The 22,815-nt window shown below is 32.8% G+C and overlaps 1 protein-coding gene across 1 annotated transcript; it reads right to left on the bottom strand.

Annotated features, from left to right (window-relative positions):
* Positions 1-4,506: 4,506 nt before the first annotated feature.
* On the bottom strand, positions 4,507-22,458 carry LOC130452776 (uncharacterized). Its single transcript, XM_056792208.1, has 5 exons — positions 22,294-22,458; positions 16,905-16,978; positions 11,635-12,324; positions 8,905-9,198; positions 4,507-6,102 (listed from the first exon to the last, which is right to left on the bottom strand). The coding sequence occupies exons 1-5, from the start codon at positions 22,298-22,300 to the stop codon at positions 5,578-5,580; spliced, it is 1,590 nt and encodes a 529-aa protein (XP_056648186.1). The 5' UTR covers positions 22,301-22,458; the 3' UTR covers positions 4,507-5,577.
* Between the last annotated feature and the right edge of the window lie 357 nt (positions 22,459-22,815).

The raw sequence follows: 22,815 nt of genomic DNA, 5'->3' as shown, positions 1-22,815 counted from the left end.
TATCAAAGAAAAACAAGAAAACACCCAATTGTGTGGATAATTTCCATAATTCTAATAATTCTACTATTAGTATTCATATCTTTTAATATTACTCAGATTTTATAAATCATTGTTAGTATGAAGTTGAAATGAAAATAAAATATATTTTCTCTGTTTGTAATTGTTTTATATGGCATAACCTATTACCAAGGATGGATGTGAATTGGTCCTCTCTTTTTTATGTAAGCAAGCGGGTATAGATGCCTAGGGATAATATTGATCTCGGACTTCTGTAGGTTGGAGTGCTAGAGAAAGACGTACCTTGGTAGCTGTTTCCACAGGCTTGCAATGCTCCATAGAAAAGATAAACTGACGTTCTGGGCGTCCTTAGGCGACCTCGGTGTTCATAGCTACGTCTGCCTGTCGAGTAGGTTTTTCAAATACTACTCTAGGTGGGATTATGTTGGACATGCCGAAAGAGCATCTGTCGTGGTAGTATAGGTGAAATAAAGTCAGATCATCGACTTTTTTTCTATGCTCGAAGTTGATCAAGTTTGTAGTCAACTCTGGAGCTGGGTCTTGTAGAGGGCTAGAAGCTGTTGCGGCGTATATAGCTTTTTGGTCTTAAAGAGGGTTCCAAGCTTTTGTTAACATGTCTTAGCCAAATCGGCCATGTAGCTATGCCAAGATAATTTCTCCCAACCTCAACATCCAATAAGTAAGTTTGTAGTGATGGTGATATTTTATGCCCAGACAAGAAAAAATCCTGAGCCGCAGTGCCAGCTGCATTAAGCACAATTATATTGCTTGCACTCCCCAGTATGTTTGGATGTTAGTCGAGTTTTTAGAGGGCACGACACCAGTGCGCTATCGTCGGCATAGCTGAAAATCGAGTTTGCAGTTTTGTCGAGTAGATCGTAGATGTACAAGAGACAGAGAGTAGGTGACAAGATGCATCACTTGGGAACACCAGAGTTGACCTCAAACCTTTCTAATGTGTGTTCATTGATAGCTACCTGGATGGATCGGTATTTGAGAAAGCTACTAAGCCAGTCGATAAGTGAGGGCGACAAACCGTACGATCTTCAATTATTTGGAAGTTTGGCATGCCAAACCCTGACAAAAACCTTCGATATATACAGTGCGATTGCTCGAGATTCCCTATATTTCTCTATAGCTTTAGCTCATAAATAGGTCACATAGACCAGGAGATACCCGGTTGATCTATGTTTATCGTACTGAAGGTCAGTTATAATGTTAGTAGACTCAAGATATCTCAAGATTTGACGGCTAACGATTTTGTCCATGACCTTAGCAATGGCTGGGTCTAAAGCAATCGGGCGCTAGTTGTTAGGAAACCTTTACATAGCGAACCTGTTATTTCAGCCGCACATTTCTTCTATACAATTGGCGGTAATCCATCAGGACTAGTGGCGTTATTGACGTGCAGCACCTTTGAGATATTTTGCCACATCTCAGTTTCAAAATTCTATTTCTGCCATCGAACCAGATGCATTTCCAAAAAACAACTGGTAATATTTCTATAAAGAATTATACGCGGTGGTTTAGTTAGAATATCATCAGCTAACTACAACTTATACTGTTATAATGAAAGTGGATCCAGGCATATTTGAATTTAATTTCAAAATAACTTTACAGCATAACAGTTTAACAGTTAATAACTTAACAGCATAAGTTTGAAGTTTTCAGTAATTGTTTTTCAATTCTCGCAGATGCAAAAACTAAAATAAGAATATTTTGAAAACAAAGAGAGTTACGTCCAAAATGATCAGATTTTGACTTTATAACGCTTAATCGTTTGTGAATTTGTCGATAGAGAATGCCATTCATTTTCTGTTTAGCCAATTATAAGCTGTTCAAAGTGAAAGTTTTTGGATTTTAAGTTTGATTTTTTCGACGTAGTTTATAACCTTGTTATTAAGAATTATCTTTTGACTTTGTATTGGGTTAATTTTTAACTATACAGATTTATCATTCCAATTTATATAGACGCTCCTGGAATTACGATGATTTGATTAAAATAAAATAATAGTTTTCATATTTCGGATATTTATTCAAATATTTTCAAAGTTTTTGATGAACGAGAGGAGTAAATTATATGAGCAATATCCGATAAAAACACCAAACAACAACTTATTTCAAATAAAAGAAAAGTAAAACTGTCAAAAATAAACTGTGATAATAGAGTTGATAGAATGTTAGCTCAACTCAGCTCAACATGAGTACTAAAATTAATAGAAACATCGAAAACATCTACTATAATCTTCTTGATGTGTCTCTGATATGTTCTAGCTTCAAATACTTGTTTTTCTATTGTCTATTTCGTCACTTGTAGTATAAATCCAAATAGTCAAATTTTCTTACAGAAGTATGTATGGATGGATTTGGGGTCTCGTATACACTGCGTCCGAAAGGATCTATTGTGCCCACTTTTCTTACTGCGATACTGGAGAACTCAGTGTTTACAGCTGATGCAATAATCCCACTCCTTATAAAAAGTCTAGAATGTGGGATGGCTTTAATTTCCAGAGATCTTCGTTGAGTGTAGTGCTCTGGATTACTTTAGTGTTCCACTCTCTATACACAAAGAGTGTTATAACTTCATAAGATTAAAATAAGATGATTGCAAGATGAAATTTGATGCATCTCTGATAACAAAAGTTCCACCCCTTCAAGGTAGTTAGTAGAATTGAGTCACATTTTTTTCAAATTTGAATAAAGATATTTTGTGAATGTGGTACAATCTCAAAAACATAGAGATAATTCTAGATAAGAGAAAATTGACTTATTTCAAACCATAGTCGATTGCTATTTGAAACTGCCGACAAGATTTCGTCTACAGGTAATTTTGCTCACATGAAACTTTTGCTTTCGCTGACAGTTACCACCGACGAAGATAATATATTAATTCTTGGTGTTGAGATCAGTAGTTGAGAATCCGATTAGAAGCAAGCAAGTCAATATCCAGTGCTTCTAGGATTTTGATGAAGAATGGGGATTCTTTAAAGTTGTGTTATTCTTAGACGAACGTACTTTCCACAATAATGGTCAAGTGATTAGTCATAACTTCCAATATTATAATACTGAAAATAAATATGTATTCCTTACTATGGACCGTCAGACTCGCTATCTTGAAAATTGTATAACTATTTTTAAATGCCAAATCTGTTTTTTTAACTTCAGTAGCAAATACACTAAAAAGTGAAGAGAGTTTATATTTATAACTTTATTAGAAAGTTCCGTGTGGTCATTATTAAAGATATCTGATATGATTATCAATAAGCCGGCTTCGGAATAAAGGACAAAAAACAAAACCCTGATGTGTCAACAAACAATATTTGTATGTCCTACTCACATTTTGAAACGATAATCCTAATTTAAAAGGAAAGAAATTCATATCACTATTTGTCACTATATAAATGTTCGACAAGTAAGTCGTCGATTTTTGTTACAGAAATAGTATTGAAACTCTAGTAAACTTCAAAAGGTCTTTTCTAAATAGCTGCTAGATTCGTATCCAGTAATGTGAGTTATTGCGGTGTAACATTTTTCTTAAGCTTTGTCATATTACCTCCAAGTCAATTTTTGTGAAAAATATTTGTCTTTTTGAATATATATATGAATGAATATAATTTTTTTTTCTGATCGTCACCTGGTATAAAATTCTGAGCTATTGAGATATTAATTATCTGAGAAGTTTTTACCCAAAATGTCTTTCTACATCTATTAAGTAATTTTCGTTTTCTACTTGTTTTTTGCGATTCAAACAATGAGTGTTCCTCCAATTGTAACAGAGTGGCGCGTCTGGATATTATGAGTGTTTATCCGGCTGTCTTGAAATTCTAAGCGAGTCATCATAAATACTTATAAATATATTCATGCTTCCATCATACGATTAGTCAATTTAGTGTTTTACTATATATTTACGCAAATTTTTTTGTCCTGAAACTCTTTTTTTTTTAATAGTTTTTTCGTAAAGAGCTGCCTCTGTTGAAATAAACTAACAGAAAATTACAATTTTTTAGTCCAACGATGTTTCTAATAAAATTGAAATTCTAAAAATATAATGAAAACCTGATTTTCATTGAAAAAACCAATAAACAAAATTGGAATCCACTGTTATAACCAGTTTTATTACATGCTACAAACTGAAACTAGTCGTGTCCGACCAACCTATAGTTTTTTTATCCTATTAACCGACTTGATGAATCAATAAGATGTCGCAATGAATTTTCTTCATTGGCCTCTATCACTTTCAGTCGTCTACGATGATTTGCTACATTGGCTAATTGTTGAAGCGCTTCGGGGTTGTCATGTTATTGGCTCCCTTTATGAATGTCACCGTGTCGAATACACCATAGACAAATGGCATTATTTCAACTCTTCGGAATACTTACGTATTGAGATTTTTAGAACAGTTGTACAGGCATTTTCGACATACATGTCGAGTAAGCTTGTATGTAATTTTATCACAATATAATATAAAAATCTAATAAATACCGCTAATTATTGGATTATAATGTAGTATTTTTTATTGTTCAAAATATTTAAACACAATTGGTCATAAAAAACTTGAATTTTTTTTCCATTCCATTTTTCCAGATCTGAGAAATGATTTACCAAATGGATATAAAGTAGCGTTTATAATAATTGTATTTCTATTGAGGTGAATAATAGCAGTGCCATCTTCATGATATACCAGAAATAATGAGTACGTTCCACTTAAAGCCTGCAATGCTCATGTCTGCGACCAAAAAAGGCCGTAGTTATGGAGGGTAGAGAAAAGGAAGAATATCTCTGGTGTAGACAAAGGGTATTGTATAAATGTAGTAATTGTAGATGAAAATTGAAGTATGTAGAGCTAGAAAATGTGATATTATAGTTCATTATTGAGAATTTCAACAACTTCCGTTGTAGAAAAGTGGAAAAAGTTGTAGACGGAGTTTCTTTTAAAATTTACCATGATGCTGATGTGGCGATACACTTTTGATATACATATCTTCATCTTTCTCCCTCTATAAGTGTTGTAGACAGAAATTATTTATCAATTCGGAATGACATTACACCCGGTCGCCATATTGGCTTGAGAGACAAACATTAAATTAAAAGGTTTCATATTTTTAGAGTATTATTTTCAAAATAAGATAATTATTTGAATAACAAACAAGTTTTCGAATAAATTTATTTTCTATACATAAATGAAATAGAAACTTAGGGTGCACCACCACAATATAGCCGAGCTTTCATGCCATGTTGGCGGCTTGATGGTAACGTGTAGCTTGAGAAGAATACTTCGAATGGGCTGGGTTGACAGTAAATTCAGCATGCTTGCTTTAAACACTAATATTTTAACGGCGAACTTGGTGCTTCGAGAGCAGTTATGTCATTAATGACTAAAAGCAATCCTGGTTCTTAGGTGAAAAGATAAAAAGTCAGTTTCATCCATTGAAGGCATTAAGTGGAATGTACTCATGTCATATTTAGCAATGTATATGTATACTTCATTTTCTAAATGTCTCAGATAGGAGCCAAAATTAATTATTTTCGGTTCCAAAATTTTTAATAGCACATATTTCCTCACATGCTATTTTTGATTGCTCCTATCATCTTCCGCAGATCATTACGTCTAATTTTATTAGTCGTGGTTTTTGGAATATAATCTACTATTTTAACGCCCGCTCGCAACTTTTGGCTATCAGCAACTTTTTCATTTACAAAGTCTTCGATTTCCTTCTTACATTTCTTATCGTATTCATCAAATAGTACAACCACCGCCATAGCATGCTCTCCATCAATTTCATGGGGTACTCCAATTACAGCTGCTTCTTTAACAGCAGGATGAGATAGTATTATATCTTCTATGAGATTAGGTAGAATATGCCATCCTCTGTATTTAAATATTTCTTTGATTCTACCAACAACGTAAAAGCATTCGTCATCATCATAGTACATTATATCGCCGGTCTTTAAGTATCCTTCTGAATCGAAAGCTGAAGAAGAGTCCATTTTGTAGTAGCCGTTCATCAGATAACCATCAAATTTAACTCTCAACTCTCCTCTTTGATTTGGTCCAAGAACTTTCTCCGTTTCGGTATCAACAATCTGAAATATTGTTAACTGTTAGATACAGCATGTGAGAAAACAGCTGGAAATGTATTTTCATAAACAGAATGAATTTTGTGATTGCGCTTATTAAAGATATAATTTCCTTGATGACTTTTTGAGATTGAAACAATATTTTACCAATATCAAATCTTAGCAACAATTAGTGTCAGACTTTACTTAAATTTCAGTATGTAGATTTTTTACTGAAGCTTAGTAAAGTACTGATGAATAGAAGTTAATTATATAGTTTAATAAGCTAAAAATGACTTTGTCAACTGAAGAAATTAGTATTATTCATAATAGACCTAGAAGGTTTCCCACATATATAGCTGGGATATTAAAAAAGATTATCCATGTGAAACACATTTTACTTTAGGGAAGATCAGTTATGTGAAATACCATTATCAATATACCTTTTTTCGCGCTGCTGTATCTCTTCAAGAGCGAATCGGGAATGTCAGATTAATCACCAGTATTCTGGCTTGATAACTGTTTCTTTATAGTAACTTCATAGGAAAAATATCTATGAGAGACAAATTAGGACGTTTGGTATTCAAATATAACCGTTTCTGGAAAAGTAATTCTTACGATTTCCATCTCAAGGTTTGCGATATCTAAAGTGATGAAAGTCAATGTTCTAATTGAATGCAGTAAATTGATCGAGCTCTAGTCTTAAAAAACTGTTTTGCAGTTTTCTAAGACAATTTTAAGATTGTGAGACTGCAAATCTTTGATTGTATTTTTTCTAATCAAAAGCATTCTCGTTCATATTCCATAACCATGTCGAAGGTGATTTAAAGATGAACTTACAAAGACATGATTGTTTTCGTGAAATCTGATTTGTGAGTCACTGCATTGACTTTAAACACTCTCTCTCTTGTATCTACTATTTCGGGTGATATTTAACACATAAAAGAGAAAAATCATTTGGGATACTTGGTGTCAATAAAATATTGCTTATATTTTGGCTTTTTATATCACTGTTTTGTTAAATCTTTGTCCAATAATTCAAAGTAAATCCATGAAACGGTTTAGTCTGCTTCTATTTATATGGAATCGGCATTATCGGCGCTATTATTGAAATTTGGGTTTTCTCTCATTACAAACATGATTTATGACGTTTTACTATGCAACAACATTGAATATAACGGGCTTAATGTTGTTTGACCTTTGCCATAAAATCTTCAAATGCAGTATCATCATATCCGATCCAATCAATGCAGCCATTGCTGTTATTGTTGTATTTGTGTGTATTTTAGTTTTTCGACTGCTGGAACTGATAATACGTTCGCTCTGAAGATATCATGGAAAGTGTTATCCAGTACAATAACAGAATAATCTTCCACATTAAGTCACAGTTCTTAGCGATCCAAACTTATATTCTCGTGAGGTTTTGGATATAATATTGCTGTTTTTTAAAAATTCACTGTTAGTTTTTATATAAGTTACTGTAGGCTGTCGTTTATTGTCTGTTTCTGTTCGAGAACTTGTCTATAAATCATTAAAAATAGTTCTTCGACTGTTTGTGATAGTTGTGTCGACAACTAATTCTCCAAACCCATGTCCATCATATAAATTTGTCTAATCAAAATAGTAAATGTTTAGACTTTAACTTTTGCAAACAAAGATAAGTTTCTGAGAATGTGAAAGTGTCACGATTATCACATTTCAAAGTATTTTCACCGTCACCGTACTACTTTATGGTTTTATTTAAAAGATATACCTTTCAAAATATTCGTATTCACAACTACAATCACTCTGTTAATATACGAGAGTGGTTCCGATATAAACCGGAATTTTTAAATGAACGCGCAAAAAATTTAGTGTCGTAAAAGTGGTTGCACTGGATATTAGACTGGTATTTTACAAAGCGTAAAGAATAGCCTGGATTACATAACCTCGCTTTTTATTGTAATTATAGCCACGAGCGAGAAGGATGTAGCAGTGTCTGTTGTGCAACGCATCATTATTTGTTTTATAGTTGATAAATTAATAGAAATTACTTGAGAAATTTGGGGATGAGTGCCTCTCAAAGACTCTAGCGTATGATTGGTGTTCCGTGTTCCGAAAAGACAGAAGAGGTAGCAAGATTGCCACATGCGCAGTCTTCTGCAGCGGTATGAAGAAGAAGGAGAAAATCTATTGATCCGAATGCTCACTACAGATGAGACTTGGGTACACCATTATATTATGGAGAGTAAACACGCGTCTATGGAGTATAGGAAGAAAGGCGAAGGCGCGTCAGTTAAAGCGAAAGTTACACTATCGTCAGCGGAAAAGTTGTGTGTACAGATGTTGAAATGTGAGGATAATTTTCTTACCAAACAAAGAACTGTGAACGCACAGTATCATAATCACTCCTAAAAACACGTTGAAACCTGTTTGAAGATCAAAACGTCACCATGCGACTATTATTTATTTGGTCCATTGAAAGAGGCACTTGGCACTGCGATTCAAAAGCAATGCGGAGATTGAATCATTCGTGCGCGTGGTTACGTGACAAGCCGAGAAATTTCGGAAAGGTAGTAAAAGTGTATAGAGTATGACCGAGACTATCTATAAAAACTGTGAACATGTTCAGCTCTGTAACTTATCAAAAAATTTGATTATAGCACAATTCCACTTTCTGTTTAAAGAGACCTTGTAAGTAATTATCAAGGATAAAGCAAAAATATAATTACTGTGTTTGATTTCTTCAAGATTTGACCAAAACTAACTGATATTTGTTATTTTATATTGGAATAATACTTAGAAAAATATGCTTAAAGTAAAGTATATCTCACTTAAATTGAAACTTACTTTCCACTGAAAACCTTTTAACATTTTCCCACAGGATAGGGGCTTCTTGAGCTGCAAAGCATATTCTTCAGGTGAAGTAACATTGAACATGGTAATCAAAGATCCAGCTTCAGTTTGACCATAACCCTGGACAATTTTCGCGTGGGGTAATATTTCGAAAAGTGATGTCATTAATTTCAAAGGGACAGCACAACTTCCCACTAGAAAACTATCTAGACTACTTGCATCAACATCGGCAGGCTTATGTTTGACAAAATCTATAGCATGATATGGCGCTAAAAACATTGTAGATATCTGTAAAATAGAATTGATAAGAATCTCACTGTGGAAATATAGAATTTTTCTAGTAGAATACATTGTAAAGCGACTTTAAAAAAATAGATAGACACAAAATGGGAATTTATTTAGCTCGTAGATTGATTTTATTAATTTTATTTCATATTTATAACGTTTCGATTCTCTCTACAACCATTATCAGAAAGAATACATTTGACATTACCAAAAATTAATGGCAAAACATGAATTAAAACTTATTGTTATAATTATTCTTGAAAATGTCAGTGAACAATGTAACATTAGGAATCAGTATATCTATCTTAGAAATTTCATATATACTACCAATATACTAATTGAAACACACTATTTAAACTACCACTACACCAATATCAGACTGTCTGACGCGCGTTTCGATTACCAAGTTATCGTCTTCAGAGACTGAAGGTAAACTGACCTTATCAGCCTCAGAGAGTGCAGGGAAACTGTTTTATTCCAGTCTCTGAAGACGAGTTGGTTACCGAAATGCATGTTAGACAGTGTAATTGTCTTGGTATAGTGGAAGGGTGAACAGTATGTTTCAGTGTCAATATCACTTGAAGCTTTTCACTTTCTTAATAATGATCTCTCCTATGTTCATGGTATTTTCATTTGTTTTGCTTCTTTTTCAAATAATGCATTAGGCTTTTTTTTCCTTCATTTCTAATCCTATTAACTCGATTGTTGCTTCTTACAGAGCTTTTTATTCTTTTTCATTACGGCTTTGTCGTCTGTATATGCCTCTAACTCCATGTATGTTTGTGTGAGATACCTTTTGATTCCAGCCTTTTCATTGCTTCTTCGAGTATCTTGATTAGGGTTGTCAATGATGTGCTTCTCTGGGTCCACATCTATTTCCATTATCCGTGGTTAGTACTTCGGCATTCAATATTTCAATTGTTCTTTCTGCCAGTCTGTTTATACTATCGAAGGCTTTATTAAATCAATAAATGGTATATGTAGCCTTATGTCATGTTAGTAGCACTTATAGTTCGTATCGAGTCTACAGTGCATCTTCTTTTTCTAAAGCTGTATTGGTATTCTCAAAATATTTTTTCCGCATGCTCCGTTATATAATTATCATTATGATCAAATTTTTATATTTGGTGTTTGAAAACATAATTCCTTGTAGTTATATTTGAAATATTGGAATCTGTTGAACCAATCTCCATTTCTCTGGTAATGACTGGCAATGACTCTTGCTCTCAAGGAAATCAAAATATCAATGATACTTGCAGAGTTTGAAAAATGATGAAATTAATGTTTAATCAAATGGTATTTGAAAGATTTGCAATTCACTGATACTTCTAGAACTGTAGAAGAGCTCGTCTATCGAACTAAAGTGTTGAAATGAATACGGAAAATGTGTTGCTGGGGTTGATAAATTTTCTCGGATATATGAGCTTTGCTTTTCCCACCCCTTACCTGAAGATCATTGTTTTCATTAGTTAATGGGAAGGTATGGAAAGCCGATTATCTGGGGATGATTATAACAACTCAGTCAAAAGAATTAGAGACGAAACAATACATTTTTCACATTCTATTCTCAAGGTTTGATTTAATTATAACAAATATATCCACGGAAAGTAAACTAAAGGGCAAATGTTGATTAACTTATTCCCTTCGAAAATAACGTTATTTACATATATATTTGCCATTCTAAATAATATCAAATGAAAAAATGTCAATCGGCCTTCAGAAGCAGTTTCCAATAGGGGACATTGAGTCAACATATTATGCTTGCTACAAACTCATGCGAGACGTATCCCAGAGATTTTCGACATGAATCTAAGCGAGTAGAGGCGGCAGGAGTGCTACCTATGCATACTTTCAATTTATTCAGTTGCTCGCTAAGTTTACTACAAATGAACGTGATTCAAAAGACGTTTATGTCGCAAATGAATTTGATTGAAGCTTTTTTTCTCACATGACCTCTGAAGCGGACCACTCATGATACTGCGGCGTCGTACGATTTGGTCGCATCCAACGAAATTGAACGCAATTTGATCATGTGTGCCCGATGCAACGAAATCGCGATTTGACCGCATTCAGACAGGTCTGACTGCTACAGTACAAAACCGTCATTTGGATCGATGTTTTATCCGCTAACCGCTCCATTATTGTTGAAATAACAAATATTATTGTGAAAAATGACATATAAAGAGATTTTTCTGAATTGTACCAATCATCTGGATACAGTCGTAACTCCTCTAATAAAATGGCTAAGTGAATACCGTTTCATGAGCCTCTTTTTATACGCGTTCTCTCGGATAGCTTCGTGGATAGTCTAAATCGGGCTTTATGAGAAATTTTGTTGGAAAATGTTGTATCAGTCAGAACTACGAATGAGATACATACAACTATACGCTAAAGATGACATTTCATATTAACTATAAACTATAATGATATTCATTTTACCTTGTATTTGTCAATTAATCTCCATGTATATTCCGGATCAAATTTGACTCTTATAACACAAGAATAGCCAAACCTTACAGATCTGAGTAAAGAAAATACTGCACTGATCCAATACAGAGTGGTATACGTCATAATCACAGTATTCTTATCTTCAGCGTTACCTAATACTCCAACTGTTCCGGATGCTTTGATCAGAGTTTTGTGATTTAAGCATATTCCTTTGGGTAGACCAGTAGTTCCACTACTGAAAAATATTACTGCCGTATCAGAATCATTTTGTACCTTTTCGATTTGGAAGGAGCTTTCTTCTTCGCTAGGTTCAATAAACTCCGAAAATTGTCTATATTTTTTGCTTGGTCCAAAAACAACAATTTCTGTCTTCACACCAGCTTTTTCCAAACAACTTTCCATAAAAGCTAAAGATTCTTCAGCGACAAACAGGATTTTTGGTTCAATGAGTTTGAGTAGATGAATGGTATCTAAGTGGGATAAGTTTGGATCAAAGCTGTTGCATATTGCTCCTAGAAATTGAGTGGCGATGAAAGGTACTGGAGTGTATTTTTGATTGTGCGTACACGAACTAACTATATCTTTTCGTGAAATTCCCATTTTTTTTAGTTTGATGGCCGTCCTAATACTCCATTGTAACACATCTGAATAGGTTGTCGTTTCATTTATATCATCCAAATACTAGAAAAAAAATTAATCGATTATTAAGTATTTCAGATTTTCACACAGGTGAACATTAAGAAGTAACATAGAGATCCGATAATGTAGAATGAAACGCAAGGAAATTAGAATTTTATGTTATGCAAGCGATGCCGTAATATTATTTAGTATATGAACTATTTATTATGAAATCAGGATAATTGCAGACTTTTTCTAAAATAAAAGTAGAAGAAATCTGAGAGAAGAGTTGTTGACACAAATAATAATTCATGAATAAATAGTGTGGACGAGCAAATCGCTTTATAATAATAGATTATAATCTGTGTAGAAATAGAACAACAATCTCCTAATGATTATGAAGAATAAAAAAATTTATCACCCACATTTCGCTGGAGATATTCTGTAGAAGGTAATTCGAAAATTGCAAAACCATAAATCTGATGAACGATTATTTCCAAATGAATTGATTAACGATAAGGGTAACATTAAAAACAAAATGCACTAGACAAGAACAATAACTAGAATGCATGTCATCCATCGGTTTCTTGCCATTAAGCAAATCGACGAATAGATTTTGCCCATTACGAATAAGGCAGTAATTCTATTAACCTCGTGTCTAATTCGGTTTTGCAACTCGTGTATATTTTGCCGTTTACCTACCTAAACATTGATTCTAATTATGGGCAAGAAAACATCTGGATATCTTGGGGTTATTCTATTGATAATCGTAGAAAAATTCACCCTATAAGAAAGCACTGGCCCAAAAACTCATCACATGCGTAAATCTGGGACGCACCATCTTGTTGTAACCGGATAATAATCTGTAAGTTAGTGTTGTTGACATTTGGATACATATTTACTAGGACTTTTATAATTTCTATTCGCAAAAATTGCAGATAACGTTCCGCTGTAAAAAATCAAGATCATTAATTGTTCTCACTCATACATTGATTTTCTGATGAGAGTATCAATCATCCTCTGAGTATTATTCTCAATCGGTGTCTGCAATTTTTGACAATTTATCGATAGATTTAGGTATAATATAGCCTCATAAGAAAACATAATTTATTTGGTTTCCAAATACCTTTAATATTAAATGGATTATATTGATAGTTTCGATTGCAGTATATACAATCTGAATGTGGCGTACAGAAATTTGAAAAACCGTGAATCTCATGGACTTAATTGTTTCCCAAATGAATTGATCAAATATGAGGATAGCACATTTGATAAGGAAATTTGAACGAAATACTCAGTCGGGAAAAATATCGAAACTAGAAAAAGCATAAATAGGCAGAAGACGTATGAGCTCAGATTTAAGCTAGGCTACTATAGCCGCTTTAGTTGGATTATGTTTGCAAAGTCTATCTATAGTAAATTCCAGTGTTCTCAATGAAATATTTGTGACCACCTAGCCTTAAAAAGGTTGTGACGGCATATTGTGATTAGAGCTCGTCCAAAGAATAGCTACTGTAAAACCAAAATTTACAAAAGAGGTATTGGAACGTTTGCTATCGGATTTATTCATCATCATAGCAACGCTCCAGGCCACTCGCAATTCATTCTCGTATTTGTAGCTGCTAAAAGTCGGTTTGTACACAAAAACAAAGATCTGAACATACAAAATTATCTAGCATGGAATTAAATTAATTAAATTAAACAGAATATGGCATAAAGTTTTTTGGTAACTTCTAAAAACTTTATACCATCTACCGAGAGAATAAAGATAAAATTTAAATAACTAGGAAATATTATTGTAATAAAATTTGACTCATTAAACATTTGATTATAAACGCATGATTATATTTCCCTTATCTTTTTGTGAATATTATGTTTCTAAATAGTTAGTTATTAATGGCATAAAATTAATTAGACAAGGTTAAATTATTTATAATGATATTCAATATTTACAAATACTTGGGAAGTATTTTAAGTTTATTTACTTATGAATGATATTAGAATTCTTTACATTATCTAAAGCTTTTATTTAAATATTTTATTTTCAGATATAAATTTGTTTTATAAAATATGTATTGCACAACGATATAGGAATAGAAATTCAAAATTTTATGACATTCCACTTACTGAGCAATGATTTTCTATTTGTAACTCTACAATTTATCCAAATGGACCAATTTACAGTCAAGGAGTACCTGGTTTGACCTAGAAATGGCGGTAATTCCTTGAAAAATAACACTGCATTAGAAAGTACACAATCTATACAGCATTTGTTTCAAGTTTGAAGACGCCACGTTTCTTAGTATTTATTTAGCAGCCATCAGTGGTGAACATTTTCAGTGAATTTGTAAACAAAAATTGGTCAATGTTATGCGATACAATACTTTCATTTGAAAGGAGTTAGTCCAACAAATATAAAAGTTGAACTAGATTCTACTCTGGGCAAGACTGCTCCTCCGTTATCAACAGTAAAATATTGGGTAGTAGAGTTAAAACAATACCGTACAACCTGCGAAGACCAGCATCGAAGTGGTCGATCAAATGAGGTAACGACTCCAGAAATTTTGAATAAAATCTACGAAGCGATATTGGATGAACGTCGACTGGAAGTGCGCGAGCTATCAGGCATAGTAGGCACAAAAAGGAGTACATCGCATATTAACTGAAATTTTGGAACAATGGAAAAAAAACAACGTCGTGAAGATGTTTCCATCGAATGTTTCACAGAAATAAAGTCAAATTTTTGTCGTTTCATAACCATGATTGAAACGTGGGTCCAACATTTCACACGCAAAACAAAAGAACAATCAAAACAATGAACTAAAAAGGAAGAACCGGCTCCAAAGAACGTAAAGATCGTTCCATCCGCAGGCAAGGTCATTGCGTTGGTTTTTTGGGATGCTCGTGGGATAATTTTCATTGACTACTTTGAAAAAAGAAAAACTATCAACGGCGAGCATTATGCGAACTTGTTACAACGTTTAAGCGAAGTAATCAAGGAATACGGCCGCATTTGGCTAAGAAAAAAGTGTTGTTTCATCAAGACAATGCACCAGCTCACACATCCGTTATTGCAATGGCCAAAATTAATGAATTTAAGTTTGAATTGCTCCCTAATGCACTCTATTCGCCAGATTTAGCTCCCTTGGAATATTTTCTGTCCCCAGACTTGAGAAAATGACTCAGTGGTCGAAGATTTTCTAAGAATGGAGAGCTGCAGTTAATGGCTTTTTTGAGGAGTCTGACGATTCTTATCATAAAAAGGGATCAAACAAATAAATTTATTTTGTACCAATAATTAATGTGTTTTCTTTTTTGGGTTAGGTACTTCTGGGACCATCCTCGTAAATATGACTTTGATCAATTATGCCGAGATTGGTACCATTTACAATTCTATACTATCAATAACAAATTATTTCCGAATTACTATCTTGGGGTCAGAATTCAAAGAAGTCAGCAGTCAAATGTTTACCGATATTTCCAAATCTATGTTGATGTCGCCCATATACATCGTACTATTTTCTTGATAGTGTCTGTTAGAATTCTGTTGTGTTAATCGGTTAATCGTTATAATGATTTTCGGAAACCCATGTAAAAATTAATTTAAACCATTATAATCGATCGGTGAACTTACACTTCCGAACAAGTCTTAGATTAATTGAATGACAATGAAGAAAATGCAGCAACAATTTACCTAAGCTATGCAGAAAGTGAACACAAAATTTTGAGAATTCACAATCTGAATCGGACGTAAAATTTGAAGATAATTTTAAAATTATTTTCACGTAATCTAAAACTCCACTTGCCACCTCCAGAAATATCAAAACAAATATATTTGTATCTTCCCGGTTCGAAGGGTCCTGCTTTGTTGAACAAGCGGAGTACTTATTCTTTTAGAAGTATGGGCTTTTCTCAAAGCCCAAAGGATGTTTCAAGACATAGTGGACAACAACAATACCCAATTTCATAATTTATTGCAAATAATGCAAACATAGTATCACAAGTGGATCATGGGTTCCTTTCGGACTTTTTAAATCAAACTATGAAGACGCAACTTATTGCAACTGATGCATCAAGAAGACTAATATTTAGAGCCACTATATCGAAACAGTGTTTTTTGTTTCTGACTATCAATCAGATTCAACCACCGAGGCTCAAGAGCTGTGAGGAAAGAAGCAGTTTATAAATTAGCACCCATCTCGAACATATTCCAGCATATCATAAAATATCCAAAACCCAATTATACCTATTCAGAGTTCGCTATTATGGATGGAATGTTAGTTAGAATTAGAGTCGCTGCGGCATTCTAATTCACTTACAGCGTCAGCGTTCAATCAGATAATTATGATTTGAAAATATTGTGCCTATGTTGTGCCGAAGCCCATAATTTGTTTTTATTTACTTTGTGAAGGTACTACTTCTCTTGGAAAACTCTGCATATCAATGAATTACTTCTTGTGGAACCAACTGCACAAACAAATAGAAAAGTATCAGTCGGAGGCTTAGGGAAGTGTTTATAATACTCATCCGACTGACAAAAGTAGTGAATTTCATTAGCTTAATTTTAATATTTTAAAAATGGCAATTTTTATCAATGAATTGGGACTTTTACTAAATCTGATTGTTATTTATAGTTCACTTACCTGGAAAATTTTATCTCTGTGGAGGCAATGGTAAAACATATCCCCCAAAGTTTTGAAAGAAGTGTCTTTGTTCACTACAAAAAAGAGATGAATGGTATGAATTGTAGTTTGATTAAGTTTACCGGTTAGAAAGCTCCATTTGATCTGATAATTAGAAAGTATGAATGTTTAATTATTTGGATATTTGCAATATAATAAAATATAATGGATATAACTCTAATAGTCATTGTCAACTTTAAAAAATACAAATCCGATTTTTGGAACCTATCCGGATGTTGGCTATGATGTTCCTATTCGAACTTTGTCAATAGTAGCTGATGATTAGTTTAATCATCATTAGCTAATACCAGTTATACATCATGACAAATTTTCAAAAATCGAATGAGCTAATTAAAATTTATAGTCATTTCACAAATAACCTTTTAAATTAATAAAAATGAGGACTTTTTAGTACACTTTTTAGTAGCCTCCCTCCTCATGACTTACATAATGTATGTTTCTTAGTTTGCAATAACTTGAAAAAATATTCAATTTACATTTATTATCATGACCTTCAGAGGAATTCAAATTTTATTTTGTTATATTTACAATTTAGAATTTGATATTTATTTTTTTTATTTACTAATAAATTATATAATATTCCATGGTAGAAAGATAAGAAAAGAAATTAATTGAATGTACTGGGAAATGTTTTTCTACTTTATATTCACTCTTTTCATTTGTGGGGTGAATTTATAAATGCTACGACTACTTATTATGAACTAACTAAGCTGCGCTACACAAATTCTTTATTTATATATCCCAAAAGAATTCTCAAAACTCTTGGAAAATAAAGAAACAAAATAAATACATAAATAGACCTTCCTAGAAATTATTAAAAAAAAACAATGCAAATAAACCAAATTCCGGGTATTTTCAATGTACATCAAAGACACTGCGCTTCCACCAGATTTTAGTACTCCACTACAATCGGACAGGACCGGCTCTAGGATCCATATAGCGGAGAGGCATTTGTAATTTACAATTTGATTAAAATTTGAGGGAAATTTAAGACTTGAAATACTTTTTTTAATAATGTTTACCCAATGTGGCGTTGAATCATTACAAATATTGTAGAGTTGATTACTTACAAATAAGGTTGGAAGTCTATTGAATACTAGGTTAAGTTAATTAATATTTAACATCTTTTTCAAGCAATAACCCTATTAAACAATTTTCAAGTTCAATTGAAGCTTAGTATAGAAGATAAAATGGAGCAAATTATTATTTAAAAAATATTATATAAAATAAAGTGGGTGTCCTGATAATAACTACTGTCATTTACACTAGATTTGATGTAAGTCTATATTGAACAGTCAACAAAACAGTGGATATAGATGAAAGAAAGTCCCATCTTTGGTCCCATTAAACAGTGAAAAAAACAATAAAAACATTTATAGTTATAGTATTTTCAAGAAATATATTTTTTAACGGTAATTTGTATCTATATTAACATACTTCGAAGTAAATTCGAATTTCCTTGGTGTTAGTTGTATTACGACTATAAATAGTTGGAAACGTCACCAGCGAAATATTTATGTTGTTTTTTTTTTAATTTTGTTGTCGAAAAGTTTGTCTATCTATATAAAGGTTACTACTTCATCGTAATATAAACGGGTATAATTTTTACTCTATATTTGGATACAATACTGGCATCAATAGACTTGACTACGCTAGATTTTCACCTGATCAGTGGTCCACCACTTCTCCCCTCCATTTCCCTCCACAATTTTGTTCTACCTCTTCTCCTTTTGCCTTCTGGTCTCACCCATGCAATTAGTTTCAAGAGTCTGTCTCCGTATTTCGTACCTAAATATTGTAACCTATTGTAAATCATGGCTTGATCTTCACTCCCATCCTAACGCCGTCTCCCAAAAGTTCTTCTTGGTATTTTTTTCTCCCAGATTTCCATTTTCTGTTTAATTTTATTCGTCATTACCCAGGTTTCACAGGCGTATGTCAGAATAGGTTTGAAAATTGTTTTATAGATTCGAACTTTTGTTAATTCTTAGTGTGATTTCTTTTTCTTCTTGGCATTTATTATCTATCTACTTCCTCGAATTTTATTAACGTCCTATCATGTTTATGTACTTTGAAACTGTTTTTTGTTTTGCTTCCACAATTATTCTTATCTCCATAAACTTTGTTGTCTCATTATTGTGTGTAGGCTTATCTCTGCAGCTGTTATTAGTTGTTTTGTGGTTTCTTCAAGCTTTCTTCTGTTTCTTGCCAGTCATCTGCTAAGCATTGATGACTTCTGTTAAGTAGCATGCCCTTTCTGCCAATTCTTCTTAGTATGCTTTCCAAACCTAGATTGAATAGTACCGTTAATGGGGGTCTCCTTGCCTTAATCCTTGTTGTGATTTAAAAGGTTCACTTTTCTTGTTATTAATTTACACTATATTGGTTGAGTCCTCTAATCTCATCAGCAATACATATCTTGGCAATGATGCCTGCAGCAGTATGATACGTAGATATGTTTTGTAAACGGGTTACACAATTAGACAGACAATAATGGCTGAAGAATTAATAAGCATCATAGTGGATTTTAAATTATATACATTGAACAAACATGTAAAGAAAAAGTCAAGGTTCTGGATCTTACTTGAATTCAATAGGTGTAAAAATTTATGTCTAGTAATGCGTCTACCACTTATTTTTTAAAATTTTTTGTATTTTGTAAGCCTCAAACTCGATATATGAAGTTTTCAGCGATAACAGCGAATCCACTTTTTTTAACAGTTATATCTTTAATTATTCCATCTCACAACTCAGTGCTTAAATATATTTGAATAATAAAATCAATAATTCTCTCTTAAGACCAATTAGTAGTCATTTTATTACTTCCAATTTTTCAAAAATCTGCAAATAATAACCAAAACAACGTAATATTGCACTGTATGTTTGCTCTCCAAGTGATCGTCCGGCAACCTGTGTTGTCTGCAATAGATAAAACTATATCGGCGTTACTAAACACGCTGGGACGTACGGAAATTCTATGAGTATATTGCATTCTCGCCGTTGGTAATGTTAACGGGTACTTTATTGAAGCCACAAATTGTATTAAAAATATTACCTGTTCAGGAGCACTATCAGACGTTGTTCAGCAACAATTTTAGTAAATATAGGAGGAGAGATATTAAATATTAAATATATTAAATAAGTGCCATGGAAAATTGCAATACAATATAGTGGCAGAAGGATTAAAAATATTAGAAATAAAATCGATTTTGTTAATAAAATCGTCAACTTCATTGAAATGTGAATCGAACTCAAGTATATTGACATAAAAACAGCAATTGCACCTATATATTTATTAAAGAGAAATAACGTTACGGAATTGACTATACAAAATTTCACGAAATTCATCATGAACTATACTTTTAAATAAAATATTTTAGCTTAGAAGATTGGGTACTTCAGTAAATGGAGTTTTACTAATCATATAAGTAATAATTACTCAGAACGTGTTATCATACAAGTGCTATTCGAGTTTACAGATACTCGAAACGTTTAGACCACGTTTGAGTCCGGAAAACCAGCGAAACATGCTTGCTCGAGATGGTGCTTTATCATCAAATTCAAAGCGAATTGATCGGTACACCGCTGGTGGTTTAATCCACGTCGAATGTTATAGAAAATCGTCGCATGAAAATGCTCGTGATTTAATTCCATTTTTGACCAACAGCAGTGTACTGATCAACCCGCTTTGACTTTTGGTGATGAAGCACCATCTCGAGCATGTTTCGCTGGTTTTCCGAACTCAAACGTGGTCTTCGCTACAGGATGAATTGGGAGGCATACTTGGCTATTAGTTCCACTCGCATACATTTAATATCAAATGAAAATTTGATTGTAAAAAAGATTTGTTCTCGTTGGATACCATACAATTTGACAAACGTTGAAAAAATACAATTACGGTGCTTCAGAAGATATCTACAAGATTGTGACAGGCGACGAAACTTAACTACAATCGACTTTCAGGGTCTTTCAAGACGAGGAAAATCCAACAAAATTTGTTCGTGCTCGAAGAACTTCGGATTAACTGGATATGTCGCTACCGTTCCATCAGAACAATGTAGACGTGTTAATTCTGAATGTTATACCAGTATTTGTTTACCAGAAGTGTTCGAAAAAATCAGGAAAACCAATCGAATACGAAGACGAATATTCTGCACCACGACAATGCGAGCTCTCACACATCAGTTAGTGATTGTTCATCTACCGTTTAGTGCTTGTTTGGAACCCAAAAATTTCTTGTTAATCCCGCAAATCACTAAATTGAGAGGTTAATTTTTTTCTACACCAAAAGAAGTAGTTGTTGCGTTCAAATCACATGATTTGAAGGTACCTCAATCGGAATAGAAAAAATGGTTTAAAGGCATGCAAAAATGTATTGATCTTAATGGAGAATATTTTGAAAACAAAATACGAATGTTAAGTAGCAACCCTCGTATAATATCAGGGTCATTATATATTTCTAACAATTCAGCATTCGTTCTTCTTCTCCGTGAATCTTTGACCATGTTCGTATCCCCAATATTTTCTGGCCCCCACAATTTTTTCTAATCATTCTTCCTCTGGGTTAGTACCCAGGACTCACACTCATACTCATAGTACAATTGAATCATCGTTTTATACAATCAATCTTATCTTTGCCGCTTTGAACATTTTTTTCGCTCACTTAAAATATAATTAGGGATAACTATTATTCCACAACCCTTTGCAATCCGACTTTCGTTCTACCATCCTAATTCATTATCAGCAAGGACGTTCGTACAATTTACCTTCTATTTTATATCCAACGATTATAATTCGGAAAGTAATTAGTGCTACAATATTTGTAATATTATGAAATAAAATTGCGTGTCTCGTTTGTGACTATGAATATATGCAAACAATTCATTAGAGAGAAAACCTTGATCATATAATTTGCTGCAGATTATGTTACGTAACTTCAATCAAACAAAACTATAACAACTGTCGTGTTTTTCACTAACCTCAATATGAAGAAAACATAATAAAACCTACCTTACCAGTTTCTCACTAAAAACATGAATTATTCTATTGATTTTTAGTTATATATTAATTTTAATAGTTGAATAATATGGTTTTGAAAGAGAAAATTCATGAACAATTGATGATATTGATATGCAATTGAAGGAATTAATTTTTTTGTTAAATTGTTTATTTTATTTTTGTAATTATATATAGGTTAATGTGTGGCATTGATCCCGTGCAACCAAATCAAGAATACGTTTTTATTGATTTAAAAAATATATGTAACTATATCATTTATAAATATATCAACCTCTGAACTATCGATAATTTCTTATAATGAAATACATACCGTCCATATTGCGAAGCACACTGTAGATAAAATCGTCAAAGAATGAACAAGGACGACCTGCCTGATATGTAAGTCACGAATGACTTCGATTATCTCGTGCCGTGTATGCTTCCAATGATTTCACTTTGCATTAATAAAGTTATAGTTATATTTATTTTCATCAACAGAGATTAATTTTATATATACTGTGCTACTTAAAAGTAACCTGTTTCTGTTACACTCATTTTATTTGGAATGTGGAAAACAGTTTTTCTGCTTCTGGTAACGGTTGACATGATTTTTTCAAGTAGGACCTAAAGGCAGGTAGCATCTCGAATGAAAAATATTGATAATTGCTATTATATTCTATTAACTTTTTTGTTATTTGGACTGGCTTTCACGGATGGAGTGAATAAATAGTAATAGACAAAGTTTTAACCTTAGAAAGTCTTGATTATCTAGAAAACAGCTTGCAAAATTCTTGAGAAACGTTGAATATTTAGCATGTGATCTTTGACACCCTCAATTATTATAATTTTGTAG

The sequence above is a fragment of the Diorhabda sublineata genome, chromosome 2 (assembly GCF_026230105.1).
Source record: "Diorhabda sublineata isolate icDioSubl1.1 chromosome 2, icDioSubl1.1, whole genome shotgun sequence".
Lineage (NCBI taxonomy): Eukaryota > Metazoa > Arthropoda > Insecta > Coleoptera > Chrysomelidae > Diorhabda > Diorhabda sublineata.
Note: the sequence above shows the minus strand (reverse complement) of the source record. Positions and strands in the feature narration are given on the sequence as shown.

Excerpts from the sequence above, each read along its gene's own strand:
- LOC130452776 (XM_056792208.1), bottom strand. Across the intron at positions 9,199-11,634 it reads GATTAATTGACAAATACAAG|ATATCTACAATGTTTTTAGC; the intron begins GTAAAATGAATA and ends TCTATTTTACAG. Across the intron at positions 6,103-8,904 it reads TAAAAGGTTTTCAGTGGAAA|ATTGTTGATACCGAAACGGA; the intron begins GTAAGTTTCAAT and ends ACAATATTTCAG.